This window comes from Sporothrix brasiliensis, assembly GCF_000820605.1.
Source record: "Sporothrix brasiliensis 5110 chromosome Unknown Cont21, whole genome shotgun sequence".
NCBI classification, from domain to species: Eukaryota; Fungi; Ascomycota; class Sordariomycetes; order Ophiostomatales; family Ophiostomataceae; genus Sporothrix; species Sporothrix brasiliensis.
This window is the reverse complement of record NW_024467140.1, coordinates 888,806-905,220: the sequence shown is the minus strand read 5'-3', so window position 1 is coordinate 905,220 and position 16,415 is coordinate 888,806. Positions and strand designations below refer to the sequence as shown.

General features: G+C 61.5%; 5 protein-coding genes across 5 annotated transcripts; 2 read left to right on the top strand and 3 right to left on the bottom strand.

Moving 5' to 3' along the window:
• Positions 1-2,126: 2,126 nt before the first annotated feature.
• SPBR_08918 (alpha-ketoglutarate-dependent sulfonate dioxygenase) lies at positions 2,127-4,673 on the top strand (the record flags this gene model as incomplete). Its single annotated transcript, XM_040767044.1, has 1 exon — positions 2,127-4,673. The coding sequence occupies one exon, from the start codon at positions 2,127-2,129 to the stop codon at positions 4,671-4,673; it is 2,547 nt and encodes an 848-aa protein (XP_040615295.1).
• A 278-nt stretch (positions 4,674-4,951) lies between these two features.
• On the bottom strand, positions 4,952-7,058 carry SPBR_04763 (uncharacterized protein; the record flags this gene model as incomplete). The annotated part of the gene is made up of 2 exons (XM_040763040.1): positions 4,952-5,470; positions 5,529-7,058. The coding sequence occupies 2 exons, from the start codon at positions 7,056-7,058 to the stop codon at positions 4,952-4,954; spliced, it is 2,049 nt and encodes a 682-aa protein (XP_040615294.1).
• An 896-nt stretch (positions 7,059-7,954) lies between these two features.
• SPBR_04866 (MFS transporter, SP family, general alpha glucoside:H+ symporter) lies at positions 7,955-9,715 on the top strand (the record flags this gene model as incomplete). The annotated part of the gene is made up of 3 exons (XM_040763143.1): positions 7,955-8,164; positions 8,223-9,582; positions 9,651-9,715. 3 exons carry the CDS (start codon positions 7,955-7,957, stop codon positions 9,713-9,715), a joined length of 1,635 nt encoding a protein of 544 aa, XP_040615293.1.
• A 115-nt stretch (positions 9,716-9,830) lies between these two features.
• SPBR_04603 (uncharacterized protein) lies at positions 9,831-13,156 on the bottom strand (the record flags this gene model as incomplete). Its single annotated transcript, XM_040762880.1, has 2 exons — positions 9,831-10,904; positions 11,213-13,156. The coding sequence occupies 2 exons, from the start codon at positions 13,154-13,156 to the stop codon at positions 9,831-9,833; spliced, it is 3,018 nt and encodes a 1,005-aa protein (XP_040615292.1).
• Positions 13,157-13,790: 634 nt separating this feature from the next.
• On the bottom strand, positions 13,791-14,849 carry SPBR_05137 (uncharacterized protein; the record flags this gene model as incomplete). The annotated part of the gene is made up of 1 exon (XM_040763414.1): positions 13,791-14,849. One exon carries the CDS (start codon positions 14,847-14,849, stop codon positions 13,791-13,793), a length of 1,059 nt encoding a protein of 352 aa, XP_040615291.1.
• Positions 14,850-16,415: the final 1,566 nt, after the last annotated feature.

Here is a 16,415-nt window from a genome sequence, read left to right as displayed (position 1 = left end):
AGTTGCGTTGCCGGGCCAGCTCCGCCCGCACTGTCCCCGAGAGTGGCCACAGCCATCAAGTTAGTGAGATCTGACACCGGATCGCTGGCTGCCTCTTGCGAAATTGGGTCGATGGATTCATGGGAGAAGCTACGGCTGTGGTACACAGCAGTCCGCCTCCTTTCGTTTACCTTCCCTTTCCCTTTACTACTGCCAGCCGTCGTAAGCAGAGCAGTGTTATCGTGACTTGTAATCGGATCGTTGGACTCGTCTGACGGATATCTGTGGTGGTATACGTACGGTGTGTTGACCACTTCTTTTGTTGGCGTTTGTTTTATTGTGCCGTGAATTGAACGTCGGCCAGTGGACAATGGGAATCGAGTCGTTGTGCCGATGCGTGTTTGTAATAGTGGTAACGGATGAGAGGTGAGGTGTTGATTGATCTGCGTCACGAATGCCACAAACGCGCCTTCTAGCTGTGATGCTGTTTGGTTCCGTGTTTACATGCGACTATAAATGAAGGTCGCGTGGCAGTTATTACGGTTGTTTATTCTGGCGGCTGGCCTAAATAGGCCCTAGCCCATGCTAAGTTATCATGTCAAATCGCACCGCGCAGACATCTAGAAAAGCCCCTGAAATGAGCCCCGGAAAAGGCCTCTCTTCTGGGGAAAACAACTAAGATCCCTACAACTAGACGCAGCAGTGATTTCGAAAGGCCTTTTGCTTCTATTTATCCGTATTTAGCCCTGGAAGAGCCCATAAGCCGACACACTAATATTGTGAGCCATTCTATTGTAGGGACGTATGTATAAAGTGGTTGATGATGCAGTGTGCACTGCTGCTGCCTGGGTCCGTTCACCCAAGAGCCGCAAAGTTCGCATGATTTTCTTCCTACAAATATACGCATTTACGCAAAGTATTATTCACGCATGCGTTAATTTACATGGCGTTTTGCGGTTGAGCTCCCTTCTTCCTTTCAAGGGGTAAGAATTAGTCTCTATTATAATACACACCTACCTTCGCCCTCGAAACCAGTGTTTTTCATTAACTAATTTGCCGTAAAGTTTTATCCAACAAACACTTATAACAACTCTCGTTATTAATTAAGTGAAAAGTATCGAAAATTATAACTAGTTTATTAATTCGAGTGTCGCGTTTATCGCTCTTTTTAATTGAAATGAATAAACCGCGTGTAAAATAACCGTGCCCGTAAAGAATGTAAATCACTTTGACCACACGATGACTCATGTGGGGATAGTGAGTAGTGAGCGCCGCAGTGTGGATATGTAATTCAAGCAGCCAACAACGTTCTGTACTTTGTACACGATGGTACGAATACAAGCTCTTATGTATCAGTCCGCACAATGCAACGCACAACGTAACGATCCAGGACAATCCCACTCACTTGCCCCTCGATGACGTCGAGATGGATCATCATCTGACCAGCACTGCCTTCTTTAGATTGTCCATACGAGTCGGATTGATTACTTTACATGCCCGCACTGCGGGTCTCATGCCCGTACGACAAGGCGTTCTAGAAGGCTTATAGAAGGCTTGTAGAAGGCGTCATAGAAGGCGTTCGTCACAGGAGGCGTCACAGAAGGCTGTCTGAGCTGTTAAGCTTTTCTTTTGCCCATATTGTGACTTGGCTTTTGTGCTAAGCTTTGGCAAGTATTCTTGGAAGAAGCGACGCCGGAAAGGGTCCGTTCCAGCCGCCTTTACCGCTCCAAGCCCGCCCCACCCTTAGCTTTAGGGCGTCACCAACCCCGCTTTACTCCTCTACGTCGTACTTCCCCAGACACCACTGCTCGTAAAGACAACACAAACAACGCCCTGCCTCTGTGATTGGCTGCATCGAGAGGCTGAGCCAACTGAATCACGCCCGAGCCAGCCTGCCAGAACGCCTGCAGGCGACCGGTCCGATTCCTGATCGAGAACCGAACACAGTGCGCGGAACGACGTTGAGATAACGCCCATCGTCCTTATATTGCGAGCAAGACGGACGGGAGAGAACGACAAACACTGACTTTCCCTTCACTCTGACCTCAAAGGCTGGCAAACGATACCAGGCAGCAACAACAAGGGAGACGAACAGCACAACACATCAACACCCTCATCGCTTGCTCTCCTTGTCGTCACAAGGTACAATGGCACCGTGGTCGAGGAAGAAGAGCGATGCGGCTGCGGCCAAGGTCGACAAGGAAAATGAGGCCCTCGCTGAGAAGCAGCAGAACGGCGCGAATGGCGCCCGGGCAGCTTCGTCGGACGAAGCGCTGCCTGCCTACTCGGCCGAGGCACAGCCGTCCCAGGAACCACCGACGGCGGCCGACCTCGCCGCACTGACGGACGTGCTCGCCAACCTCAAGCTGCCGACGACGCCGCAGCCGATCCCGGCGCCGTCGTCCAACATGGGCGACGAGAGCCAGTATGCGTGGCCGACGGCCGACGAGGCGCTGGCCCACCTGCAGTTTCTGGCAGCGGTGCACGCGCTCAAGGAGGAGGTGGGCTACACGGACGGCATCTTTGGGCTGCACGACGCCCTGGCCGCGGCGCCCGACAGTGTGGTGCAGATCCCGCTGCACCTGCCTGACGGGCAGGCGGCGCCCCAGACCCGCGAGGACCTGTACCGCGCGCGGCTCAGCAAGGTGCGCGAGAAGCGCTGGGCGCTGTACGTCGCGCGCGCCGTCGACCGCTACGAGGCCTGGTGGCTGCAGGTCACGCGGGACAACACGCGCCTCCGGGAGGCGGACATGACCGTGCCCCTGCACCCGGCGTACAGCGGCTTTGTGAACGTGGACCTGCCCAAGGGCACGCTGGCCTGGACGGCGGACAACCTGCTGCCGCTCGACGTGTGGATGGTCCTGCACGCGCACATGCTGAACCCGCGCGCCTTTCTGGAGGACTGCATCCGCGCCGGCGCGCGCAACGTGTGGGCCGCCGGCATGCCGTGGGCGGCCATCAGCGCGGCCATGGACCCCGAGCAGGGCACGTTCAGCCGCGTGACCGAGGCCGCCAAGACGGCGTGGACGGCCACGACGCAGCGCGCCTGGGACAACGTCGACGACGACGCCCACAAGGCGGTGCCGTGCCCGGCCTGTTCCCAGCTCACGCGCGCGCCCTGGACGACGTGCGGCGGCGAAGGCGGCTCAGGCGACCTGGTGGGCGCGGGGTACGGCGACGGCGGCGACGCCTTCGAGGTGCAGTGCGCGTCGTGCCCCTTTTTGATCGACCGCAAGTCGCTGGCCGTGGGCAAGTTTGTGCGCGACGGCATGGCGCTGATCCGCGCCGGCCAGCCGATGCCGGGCACGATCCTGGAGCCCAAGACGGGCCGCGCAGACACCATCCCGGTACGCACGTCGGCCGCCCAGCGCCCGGACGCGCTCACGTTCCCGAACCGACTGATCAAGCGGGGCGGGCTGATCGCGGCGATTGTCGGCAGCGCGGGGCACGGCGACGTGGCGTCCTCCGCACAGGCGGTGCCCATGGTCGATCTGAGCGCGCCCGCGCGGACCACGTCGATGGACACGGTGCGGGCGCGCCTCGAAGAGATTCTGCGCGACAGCGACAAGCTCAAGGCCGTCGACGACTGGCCCGGGCGCACGCGGTACCGGCCGCTGCCGGCGGCGCGCCTGGCGGTGCGCAAGATGATGAGCCGGTACTGGGACAATGCGAGCGTGTTTGCGCTGGACCTGACGGGCGCGGTGCTGCGGCAGGGCATTTTCACGGACAAGATGCAGGCGATTGACTGGCTGCACAGCCCGGCGGCCCGCGCGACCATGGCGCGCGTGCTCGAAAAGTACCGGCGCTTCTTTGGGCTGCTGGCGGACCACCCGCTGCAGGTGTGCGTGCCGACGCTCGACGTCGACCTCGGGTGGCACACGCACCAGCTGTCCCCGCCGGCGTACTACCACACGAGCGTGCGGCGCACGCTGCGCAAGTTTGTCGACCACGACGACAAGATGGACGAGGACAAGCTGCACCTGGCCTTTGAGTACACGAGCAAGGCCTACCAGGACAAGTACGGCGAGGTCTACAGCGCGTGCACCTGCTGGTACTGCGAGGCCGTCCGCGCCGCGCACGTGTCGTCCGTGGGCGCCAGGCTCGGCCTCTCCAAGCAGGGCGGCGTCGCCGACGCCTTCCACGCCAGCGGCGCCGCCGCCCAGTGCCCGCCCGCCGACCGCGCCGCGCACGTCTCTGCCCACAACGCCGTGCTCTTTGCCGAGAACGACGTCCGCGCCAAGGTCACCCGCCAGATCCGCGCCGCCCAGCGCGCCCGCCTCGACAGCAACTACAACAAGGCCGTCAAGCGCGCCGCCAAGAACGGCCGCACCCTGCCCCCGCGCGAGCAGTACTACGACCACTGGGGCTACTCGTACTTTATGTACTCGCCCTTCGTCTACCCCCTCTACTTCAGCCCCGCCTACTACTACGCCGCCCCCGGCTTCGTGCCCGTCGGCGGCGGCGAGTGGGCCAACTGCGCCAACGGCAGCTGCGGCGGCGGCAACGGTGTGGCGGCCGGCGCGTGTGGCGGGCCGGGCGGGTGCGGCAGCTGCGGATCCATTTCGGGCGGCTGTGCCGGCGGCGCCGGTTGCGGTGGCGGTGGTGGAGGATGTGGTGGAGGTGGCGGCGCATGTGGTGGCGGTGGTGGAGGCTGTGGCGGCGGCGGCGGCGGTTGTGGTGGTGGTGGGTCGTAAGTGCGATCACAAACAGGTGCAGCAACAACCGTGGAGTTGTTGAGTTGTGATTTTGTGAATGTATCTTAGTTGATGTCTGTTTATGTTGCTATTTTGCGCCGTCTACCAACCTAGTCTGTTCGTAGTCCCCATATTCCCCTTCTCACAGTTGAGTTAGTACTGAGAATTTGAAATTGTCACTCCTAGTTCTGTTATTTAACCTTTTCTATTTTACCGTCTACTGTCTACTTCATCTCTATCCGCAGGTCTTAACTTTCTCCGTCATATTGTCTCTTTTGTCAGACCGCATTCAGTCCCACGCGCATGTGGCCGTGGCCGCCGCGGTTGGCCCGATAGTAGTAGGGGATGAAGACGAGCGTCCGTTTCGTCTTCGCCGCTGCTTTGGTCCCCGCGCCTTCGGCGTCCCTCTCCACCTCCATGCCCGGAAGACCGCCCGGCACCTTGTCGGCCCACTTGGCCCGCTCATCCGTCAAGACGTAGCCGGTGGTGCGCAGGGCAATGTAGCGTTCGCCCGTGGCCGCGTCGACGCGCTCTTCTTCCTCGACGTTGTTGTCGGCGGAGACGGCCACGTCTTTGAAGTGGTTGGTCTCCCAGGGGTTGTCGGCGTCCTCGACGCAGTAGACGAGGGGCCCGCGTGCGAGCGTCAGGGTGCGCTGGTGCGTGTAGGGATGCGGCGCGAGGAAGCGCGGGCGGAAGCCGTGGACGTCGAGGGCGAAGGCGGTGTTGGTCGCGAGGTAGGCGGGCGGCAGGACCACGTAACCTTTTTCGACCGCTGCGCCAGGGAGGTTGGGGGTGAGCTGGGGATATTAGCGGGTGATTTTGGTCCATCAAAGGGGATAGGGGACACGAACGCACCGTAAACTGTCCCTTGGCCCACGCGGGGATGCGAAGCCGCAGCGTCGTCTTCGCCTTGGCCGGGTTGTCGAGGCGAAAGGTGACCTTGCCGCTCCACGGCCAGTCGGACGTCTGCTCCAGCACAAGGGGCTGGCCGTCGACGTCAAAAGACAGCCGGGCGGTCGTGTAGAGGTGGACGTTGACATGTGCGGCGCCGGCGCCGTCCGCCCCAAAGTCCCACAGATAGCCGCCGAGGCTCCCATACAGCCGACTCACGTTGGGCGGGCAGCAGGCGCACTCGAACCACTCTTCGCGGCGGCTCGGCTTCTCGGCGGAGCTGGCCAGCTGGTTGTCGTACGTAAAGGCGCGGCCCTGCAGGTCCATGGCCGTCATGACGACGTTGTAGAGCGACAGCTCGAGCACGTCGGCGTAGCGGCTGTCGAGGTCCAGGTGCAGCAGCCGCTCGGCCAGCATGATGGCGCCGATCGAGGCGCAGGTCTCGGCATAGCCGCCGCCGTCGTCCGTGCCCTGCGGCAGAACGTAGTCCCGCCCGAAGCCCTCCCACGCGGGGACGGCGCCGATGCCGCCTGTCAGGTACATCTTTTTGTCGGCCATGTTGTTCCAGAGGCGGGCGACGGTCGCAAGCCAGTCGTCGACGTTGGCCAGTGTGGTGGTGGTCGTGGTCGCGGGACGGTCGACCAGCAGGTCGGCCACGGCCGTCAAGAGGTAGACGGCGCGCACGGAGTGGCCCTCGATGGTGGCCTGCTGGAGGAGCGGCGCGTGCGCCTGGTTGTACCAGTAGGCGCGCTGGACCGGGTACGGGTCGGGCCGCATCCAGGGACTCTCGCCGCGCTCGTCGCCCTCGACGTCGTAGTAGTGGCGGCCGTCCTGGCCGGTCGGGTTGCCGCGCTCCTGGACAAAATACGCGGCCAGGTCGTACGCCTGCTGGCTGCCCGTGGCCCGGTGCATCCGCACGAGAGCCAGCTCAATCTCCGGGTGGCCGCAGTAGCCGTGGCGCTTGTGCGCGTCCGGGCCAAAGGTGTCGTGGATGTGCCGCACGTACTTGTGCATGGGCTCCATCAGCAGCTCGTTCTTGTAGTAGGCGCGGTGCGCCAGCGCGGCCTCGATCAGATGGCCGGCGTTGTACAGCTCGTGCATGTCCCGCAGATTGGTCCACCGCCGGCCCGGCGCGACCACGGTGTAGTGGATGTTGAGGTAGCCGTCCGGCTGCTGCGCGCCGCGGATCATCTCGACCAGCGCCTGGACGGCGGCGTCGATCTCGGCGTCGTACGTGTCGGCCAGGCCGTAGCAGGCCGCCTCGATCCACTTGGCGCAGTCGCTGTCCCAGAACAGGTGCTTGGGCACCGGCCACTGCGACGTGTCGTCGTAGATGGGGTGCCACTGCAGCTTGAAGGCGTCGAAGCGGCCGGTGCTCTTGAGCATCGCCAGCTGCGCCTGCAGGGTCACGGTGCGGACGGTGGTGCGGCGCGTCTGGAGCAGCGACGGGCCGTGGAACGCGGTGTTCCGAAAGGACGTTTGGGGGTAGGCCATGGGAAGGGAGATGGTAGCAAAATAGCAACAAAAGGGAGTGGACGCGGTGGCCGTCTGGCAGACAAATTGACCGAATTCGGGAACCCGGATCTTAAATTGTCACGACATTCGAACGCGAACGGAGAGTGTGCCGCGGTTCAAACACATTGACGACCGGTGCCGTGTTGGAGAATCCGGTGGGAGCGAGAGTCAGGTCCTCCATCCAAGGCGAGCTCCAGCTTAGCTCCGGCCTCCTTCGATCTTTGAATTGAATGGTGGGAATGCAACACTGGCACTTTAAGCGGGACAGCAGCTAGTCAGTCGTAGCAGCAAGGAACAAACAAGCAAACACACGTCAGATGATGCTGTTCTCAACCGCGAGCCACTGTCCCGGATGATTGCATCCCCTCGATCCACTTGCGACTCCGGTGGGATGGATGACAGGACTTCATACAACGTCAGATTGCGCGCCAAATGGTGGGAGAAGATGACGTCCCGGCTCCGCATATGCCCCATTTGTCCCATTTGCCCCCATTGCCCCAAAGCTTGCGGGGAAGCGGGGAAGCACTGCCTGCCAGAGAACGACACGACTCCGGTGGGAGATGCGACCCTGGACTATCCACAAGAGGCAGCGCGATCGCGCATCCCACCGGAGTTTTGTAAGCACGACGCACGATGCACGATGCACGACCCATTATTTGTGCCAAGGGGTCGGGGTAAATCAACACGGCTGCATTGCCGACGATCAGCGTCCAGACGCCATGTGCCGGCGCTGTTCACGACGAGTGCGGAGAGAGTGCCATGCGAGGATATATAGAGGCGTTCCGTCATGTTGTTTCCGTGTCGTCACTTTGTCCGTTTGTCCTTTCGTCGGTTGGTCCTTCATCCTTTGTCAACACATTCCCCACACATACATCATGGAAAAAGTCGTCCCCACCGCGGAAGAGCTCAAAGCCTTCAACCTCGACGATCCCCAGACGATCGAACTCATCCAACATGCGCGCGACAGCTACGACGCCGACGCCAAGCTCACGCTGTGGGAGGCCGTCCGCAAGTACAAGAAGGCGTGCTTCTGGGCCATGTTTCTGTCCACCAGCCTGATCATGGAGGGCTACGACTTGGTGATTGTATGTCTCTCCCGACCCCTCCTCCCTCCTAATTCCGTTGCATCGCCTAACCGTGCAGATCACCTCCTTCTACGGCCAGAGCCAGTTCCAGCAGCGGTTCGGCACCGTCGACCCGGCCACGGGCAAGAAGCTCATCACGGCCGAGTGGCAGTCGGGCCTCAGCAACTCGTCCCTGGTGGGCCAGCTGGCGGGGCTGCTGCTCAACGCGTACGCGCAGGACCGCTTCGGCAACCGGCACACGATGATGGCCTTTATGGTGTGGATGGTGGCCGCCGTCTTCATCCCCGTGTTTGCGCCGTCGCTGTCGGTGCTGGCCTTTGGCGAGGCCATGTGCGGCGTCGGCTGGGGCGTGTTCCAGACGCTGTCGACGGCCTACGCCTGCGAGGTCGTGCCGCCCATTGTGCGGCCCTACGTGACGGGCTACGTGTGCATGTGCTGGGGCGCCGGCATCCTGCTGTCGTCGGGCGTCGTGCGCGCCGTCGCGGGCATCGACGGCGACTGGGGCTGGCGGCTGCCGTTTGTCATCCAGTGGGTGTGGCCGGTGCCCATCATCATCGGGACGTACTTTGCGCCCGAGTCGCCGTGGAGCTCCGTGCGCCGGCACAAGGACGACGAGGCGCGGCGCAGCCTGCGGCGCCTGCGGCAGGACACGCCCGACCGCGAGCGCGAGGTCGAGGCGGCGCTCGCGCTGATTGTGCACACGATGCGCCTCGAGGCGGCCGCGACCGAGGGCTCGACGTTTCTGGACTGCTTCCGCGGCACGAACCTGCGGCGCACCGAGATCAACTGCGTCGTCTGGGCCGCCCAGATCCTCTGCGGCAACGCCATCCTCGGCTACTCGGTCGAGTTTCTCGAGGCCGCCGGCTTCAACGAGCTGCAGGCGTTCGACCTCAACATCTCGCTGTCCGCCTGCTACATTGTTGGCGGCGTCATCTGCTGGCTGCTCTTCCCGCACTTTGGCCGCGCCACCATCTACATGGCCGGCATGCTCTTCATGCTCGTCTGCCTGCTGGCCATTGGCGGCCTCGGCTTCTCGAGCAACCCCAACGCCAACATCGCCGTCGGCGTCCTGCTCGTCATCTCGACCCTCTGCAACATGATCACCACCGGCCCCGTCTGCTACCCCATCGTCGCCGAGACGCCCTCCGCCCGCCTGCGCTACAAGACCATTGTCATCGGCCGCTTCGTCTACAACCTGACGGGCATCTTCAACAACTCCGTGACGCCCCGCATGCTGTCGGCGCTGTCCTGGAACTGGGGCGCCAAGAGCGGCCTCTTCTACGCCGGCACCAACCTGCTGTGTCTCATTTGGTGCTGGTTCCGGCTGCCCGAGACCAAGGACCGCACCTTTGGCGAGATTGACGTGCTCTTTGAGAACAAGGTCTCGGCGCGCAAGTTCAAGTATACAAAAGTGGATGGTGCGTCGCCCTCCGTTTTCTATGTCTGCTGTTTGTGCTTGCTGCCTATGTCATACTAACACTCCCAGAATTCGCCCATCAGTCCGCGGTCAGTGAAAAAGCCGGCGTCGAACACATTGACGAGGTGGCGTAGATATGGCAGCGTTTGATTCCGTACTTCGACAGGTTGTTGGACAATACATATCCTTGTACACTAGTCTGTTTCTGTAAAACCTGGCACTATGGATGCTGCATCCGCACCCGCATCATCACTCGGCCGCCTTTGTCAGGGCGGCGCGCATGCCCGTCAACACGTAGAGGAAGCGGTCCGTCCGCCCCCAGGCCATGGACACCTTGGCCAGGACCTTGGCCCCCTCCTGGAGAATGCGCACGGGCGCCGGCGGTGCGCCGATGTCGCCGATGCCGCTAATGTACGCGCGCATCACCGACGGCCGGCCGCTGCGGACAAACAGCATTACCATTTCGTCGTCGTTGGGGCGGTCCAGGTGGATGAAGGAGGGAAACTGGTCGTCGTCGGAGAGGTTGTCGCCGGGGTTGTCGGGGCGGTCGTCCTGGTCGTCGCCGTCGTCGCCGTCGGACGGCCGCACCCCCTGCCGCGCATACGAGCTGTAGGCCCAGAGCGCCAGCGCCGCCATGTACACGGCGACCGGCTCGTACCACGCGTTCGTGCTGTAGCGCCGCACGTGCCAAAAGAGACAGCCGCAGTGCAGCACCGCCAGCCGCGCCTTGTGCTCGTCCTGCTGCGCCCAGGCCAGGACGCGCCGCTCGGCCGCCAGGCCCTGGGCGCGCGACGGCGACGGCGACGGCGACGGCGCGCTGCTGCTGGCGGACTGGCTGGGGCTGGCGCCGACAGACGCCAGGTACCGGGCCAGCGTCTGGATGGCCTCGTAGGGCGTCAGCAGGACCACGCGCGAAAAGTGCAGGTGGAACACGGTCGTGTGCTCGCGCCCCGCCCGCTGGGCAATCGTGCTGTTGGCGGCCCAGTGGAGGGCGTCGATGCAGTCGCACGCGGCGTTGCGCCAGTTGGAGTAGGTGGTGGCGGCGGCGTCGCTGTCCCCGGAGGCTGTGTCCGTCGATGGCGGTGGCGACGGTGCCACAGAGGTAGCCGTCGACGCTGATGCGGATGCCGCCAGAGGGGCATCAGACCGATCGACTGCCCGATCAGCGGCCCGATCGACGACCCGGTCCGGCACCGCCTCCCAGCTGACCAGCGGCCGGTCACAGTAGCGCTTGACCAGCCAGATTTCCTGGTAGACGCCGTGCAGCAGCAGGATGCGGCTGAACTCGCCAATGTCGGGCTTGATGAGTTTGTCGACAAACAGCTGCTGGGTTGCGGATGGGAGTGTAGGGTTGGCTTGCGAGTTAGTGCCATGGAAAGTACATGAAGAATAAAAGACAAATGGCCGAGACACTCACCATGCGTTTGCTTCATCATGGCGGACCACGTCTCTGCTGTCGGTGCGGCCCACAGTCCGTCATGCGGAAGAGGGGCGTGTGCGTCGGACAGGGACAAGAGAGCTTGGTGGCCCATGTGAAAGACCATCATGCAGTCGAGCAGCTATAGTAGCAATATTAGTAACGGAATAAGTTTTAACAATGAACAAAACAAGGCGCATAGAATAGAACGCACCCATATGGCATAGCCAAGCCGCCGTCGCGACTCGTCGTGCACCCACTGGCGCCATTGGGTTTCGACAGAGGCCGAGACGGTCGTCTGCCGCGTTGTAGACGGTTCCAGCAGCTGGTGACAGCGCAGCATGTCCACGAGGATGCTGTGGTTGACTTTTGTACGTCGGAGGAGACGTGACGGCCCGTGGTACAGTAAGCCGACTTGAGACAGGAAGAGGGCTTGGACCGTGGCAAGACTGCATGTGCCGTGGCCCGTGTCGTCGTCGTCCAGCGCCATCTGCAGGGCCCGCTGGAGGATCTCGTGCAATGCGGCGGCACAGGCGGTAAACTCCTCTGTAAACGTGTATTGCGCGCCGACTGTGGCGACCGCCAGGGCCAGCAGCCACGACTCGTTGAGCGCGCCGATGTAATCGTGCAGAATGGGCAGCACCGGGTTGCACTTTTCAAAGTACAGGTGGGCAAAGTAGTTGGTCTGCTCGAGCGTCGGGATGGCATGGTCGTCCAAGGCGCTCTCGCCGGGGTCGGCACGGGACGCATGCCGTATGCCGTGTCGGATGTGTTCGTAGGTCGACGGCCAGATGTGCATGTGTGCGCTGGCACCAGCAGGCAGCACATGCGCAACCGAGATGTGGCTCAGGGAGGGTAGTCTGGGAGCACTGGTGACTCTGCCTCTGTCGCGTGTGGCATCCGAGACGCCGCCTCCCATTCCAGCCGAGATCGCCGGCAGCGGTTTCGTCCCGGGAATCGGCACATAGTCTCGCGTGTCACGGACCGTGCAGGGGGCGCGAACGCCATTGGCACCGTTCGTGTACAGGTGTCGCGCTGTGCGGTTGGTTCCCGGCGGCGTATGGCCCGATGCCGTCACAGGCGATGCCACCGGCGAGGTCGACGCCGAACTGCCGAGTCGGTCTCCGCTATTGTGAAGCAGCGGCGGCATGGCGTTGCTGAGCGTGAGATCGGCATGGAGCGGCGCCTGTTCGACTGGCAGATGCATCTGCTGGAAGGGAAACGACGACGACGGCTGTTCAAGCTGCGACGTCACCAAGTCGGACGACATGAGATGCAGACTCGGGCCCAGAATGGAGACGTAGTCGAGATCCGAGTGAAGGTTCTCCGGCAGCCAGTTGATGGAAAAGTTGAGTGTGGGGCCGTCTGGCGGCAGGCTGAGACCCTGCGCGGCCCAGTTGTTGTAGGCAGGCATCAGTTGGTCGCCCGCAGGCATCCCGGTTTGCATCCCGGTTTGCATCGACGCCTGCATATCCGTTTGCATATCCGTTTGCATGTCGAGCAGCAACGTCACTGCTTCCGCCGTGCTGTCCTGGAAGGGCACGTCGACAAACGGCGCGGGTGCTTGGTCGACTGCCGCCGTCGTCCCAGCAAAGAACGACGCCGCAGCAGCCGTCGTCGCCGGCACGGGCTCGGCCGCAGAGGATGCGCCATGCCCGCCCTGCCCATCCTGCCCATCCTGCCCATCCTGCCCTCCGCCGTCCATCGTGCTCGTGCTCGTGCTCGTGCTGTAGACACACTGCACGGACCGCACCAGACACCGCTGACACGGCGCGCCCTTGGAGCAGCTCTCGTGCGCCTTGGCACACGCCTGGCAGGCCCGTCGGCGCTCCTTTCGCGGACGACCCGGCGCGGCGGATGCGGATGGCAGTGGGCGGCCGCTGCTCGCTGCTGCGCGTGGCTCCGCTGGCCCTGCCGCCGACCGGTGCAGCAGTGTATGGCGCAGCAGAATGTCGCTGCGCGCAAACCGCTTCAGGCACACCGGGCAGGCATACCGCTTGACGGCCTGGTGGCTCTGGCGGTGGCGGCCGAGGTGCTCGAGTCGTTTGAACGAGCGGCCGCATGAAGAGCAGGCAAAGCGGCAGCTGTCGTTGCGGACGTCGTCACGATTGTCGTTGAGCCGATGAGGTGGCTGCTGCCTTTCTTCCCGCGACGCCATGATCGCGACTGCGTTGGTTGGTATCGTCCGACTGCTCGTAATCATAACGTGATGAGGAGATCGCGGATAAAGTACCAGGACCCCGGATTCGTCTCTCCGCACGGGGCTGGTCCACATGGGCATGTTCGCGCTATGTCGTTTTGGTGCGGCGGCCACGTTATCTGGTAAGGGGAATGCGAATACAACGCTAATCCTGTTGCTTTCGGCTTCGTCGCTTTACCAGGGTCAGCACCACGTGACAGTCATCTGCCATGCTGACTGCCACAGTCACCGAGTGCCGACGGGAGCCCAAAAGCTCAGTAGGTGAAGGTTGAGTGTCATTGGATGCCGAGATATATTATACATGTGATTGAAGGACTTGTGTGACGTACTGAAGGAGGTCATGATCGTTTGCAAGGCAATAAAGAAACGGCAATGCAATGACCACCACTTCAAACGCCTTGTTTGCCTGGATCGTTCGTGTCACATCTCCAAGGGTAATCTGTGGAATACTGTATAGCACAGGGGCACAGATGCAACTTCAAAGCCAAGCATTGTCAAGTACATTTTTCGGGTTCTATACGGAGAGGAGTTTTTGTGTTCCCAATTCGTGATGGCTGATGGCCGCTGACATTGTGATCACAAAGCGGATGGATCATGCCTCGTCGCTGATCTTGATAATCACCTTGCCCTGTGCCTTTCCGCTCTCGACCCGGTCAAACGCCGCCGCAAAGTCCTCCATGGCGTAGGCTCGGTCCACCGCGGGCCTGAGCTTGCCGGCATCAATGAGCTCGGCAATCTGGACCAGGTCGCTGCCGCGCGGGCTGACAATGAAGAAGAGGCTCTTGCCCAGTGTTTTGCTGCTCAGCGTCGCGGGCTTGGCCATGTCCGGCGGCGTGTTGACGCTGATGAGCTCGCCGCTGCCGGCCTTGGCGACGCTCCAGCAGCCGGCGAGCGTCGACCCGCCGACCATGTCCACGACGAGATCGCACTCGCGCGCCGCCCGGTCCGCAGCCACCCAGTCGTCGAGCGTCGTCTCGCGGTAGCTGACCACTTCGGTCGCGCCCAGAGCCCGCACGGCGTCTGCCTTGGGGCCCTGCGCCGCGCCCGCGAGAGCCACCACAGCGCCTGCGCCCGCGAGCGCCGCCAGCTGCACGGCCCAGCGGCCGACGCTGCCGGACGCGCCCGTCACGAGCACGCGCTTGGCGCCGTTGCGCTGGCGCGCCGCCGCGTCGCCTCGGAGCCCGGCCGCCTCCAGCGACCCCTGCTCAAACACGGCCTGCCACGCCGTCAGCGCGCTCAGCGGCACCGATGCCGCGTCCACCCAGTTCAGCGTCCTGGGCTTCCGCGCCAGCTCGCTGGCCCGTGCCAGCGTGTATTCGCTCGCGCTGCCCGGGCGCGCCGCGTCGATGCGGCAGAACACCTCGTCGCTGGCCGTGAAGCCCGAGGCAGCGGGCGCCGCAACAACGGTGCCCGCCATGTCCTGGCCGACCACGGCGAGTTTGCCCGCGGGGATCATGGCCGGATAGTTCTTGGCCCACAGCAGCTCCCCGTTGCACGGCGCGGAGGCATGGACACGGACGAGGACGTCGTCTGGGTGTGTGGGCTTGGGCAGCGGGATCGTGGTGAGGACGAGGTCAGTCGTCTGGATGTCGGGCTGCAAGACGGCCTTGACCGTTTCAGGAAGGCCGGCGGGGAGTGAAAAAGTAGCCATGTCAAGGGCTGGTAACGTCTGGCAAATAAATAAAAAGAATGTAGTCTGTTTAGCTTGCCGGCTGGTTGTTGTGATTCGCAAGGAGGCTCTGCAGAAGCATTTTTGAGTAAATTTGGGCCGGTTGATGCCGCATTTATAGAAGTGGTTGATGCAACAATTGAGCAGAAGATGTAGATGTGATTGTTCCTATGTCTGTGAGTTCGTGAGCGTATATTCGTGTGTTCGCGTTTTCGCGCAAATCGAGGAAAGTTTCGGGTTCGGAAAGTCCATGCACACGCCGGCCCAAAGACAGGTTGAGTAAGCGTGGTGGCAACGATGTCCCTTTTGGGCAAGCCGCCAACCGTCGTCGTTCCGGACTGGGGAATGACAAACAATTGTTAATCAGTCCGCTGTGGCTGCCTACCATTTGAGGGGCGCCAAGGCCCATTCCGCACCATCATTTTCGTCGTGGCCATGCGCAGAGCCAGGAGCGGTGTCTGCATTTGGAAGACAGCCCATGTAGAGTTGCATACTAAATCAAAGTGTAAGACGAAAATCGAAAAGGCGATACCAATGGCCCGGCCGCCGCCCGGACGCCCCGAATCATAGGCCGCCGTGAGTGAATTGGTGCTGTCTTACAGCAAACCGTGCACGTCCATTGCGCGCTGCTCCGAGCCATTTTCTTCACTGGCAGTCTCCGCCTCTTCCGTCGTGATCGAATGGCAGTCGTAGCATTTTCGTATTGTGCTGCACGTGAACTCGCTCGATTTTCGCGCCTCCAAGGCCGTCTCCAATGACCGTTCCCATTCCTCTGCAGTGGAACACAGACCATGTTGGGCCAGGCTTTGTCCATTTTCTGCCGCCGCCACAAACGGCGATGCTCAGCAAGGGCTGGAATTTTAGACAAGTAGCAGCAACAAGACCAGCGTATCCACTTCTGTTTGTTCAACGCAGGCAAAACTGAATACAACCGGAAGAGACACTAGACAAAGCTAGAGACGAAACTACAGACAAAAGACAAATCAAAAACACATGATGGTCTTCTTCAGTTCAAATCAAAACAAGCGAAGCCAGCCGTCCCTTTACGCACCACATGTCGGTGAGCGTGACGGCGGCCGAGCTGGACCTCGAAAGATTTGTTTTCCATGAGGATGCCGTCCCAGACGTGATTAAAAGCGAGCTCAGTCAAACGAGACAAAATAAAGGAAACGGGGAGGTCGAAACACACTGCGTTTTCTGTTGAATGGCGGGGCTCAGATTAGACTTGGTCTGCATAGCAGGTTTGGTCAAATCTTCGCTTAAGCAGATTTTTGTCTTCCCTGGCGCTGAAGTCGCCCCTGATGTCGCTACTTGCACGTTGTGATACGAAGGCTTCTAAGCGGCACGAGACAAACCACCTCCTCCATTGATCCAATGATGCAGCAAGAAAACGCTTGTAATTTACTGCAGCTACATACTTGTCATACTCTACTGACAAAACAGGACCTCGTATGGCTTCATGCCCAAAACTGCACTTTCGAGCAGTATGTTACGTTGGCATTTGGAATTGCTACCCAAGGTTGACAGCCTTCCAGAGTCTTGCGCAGC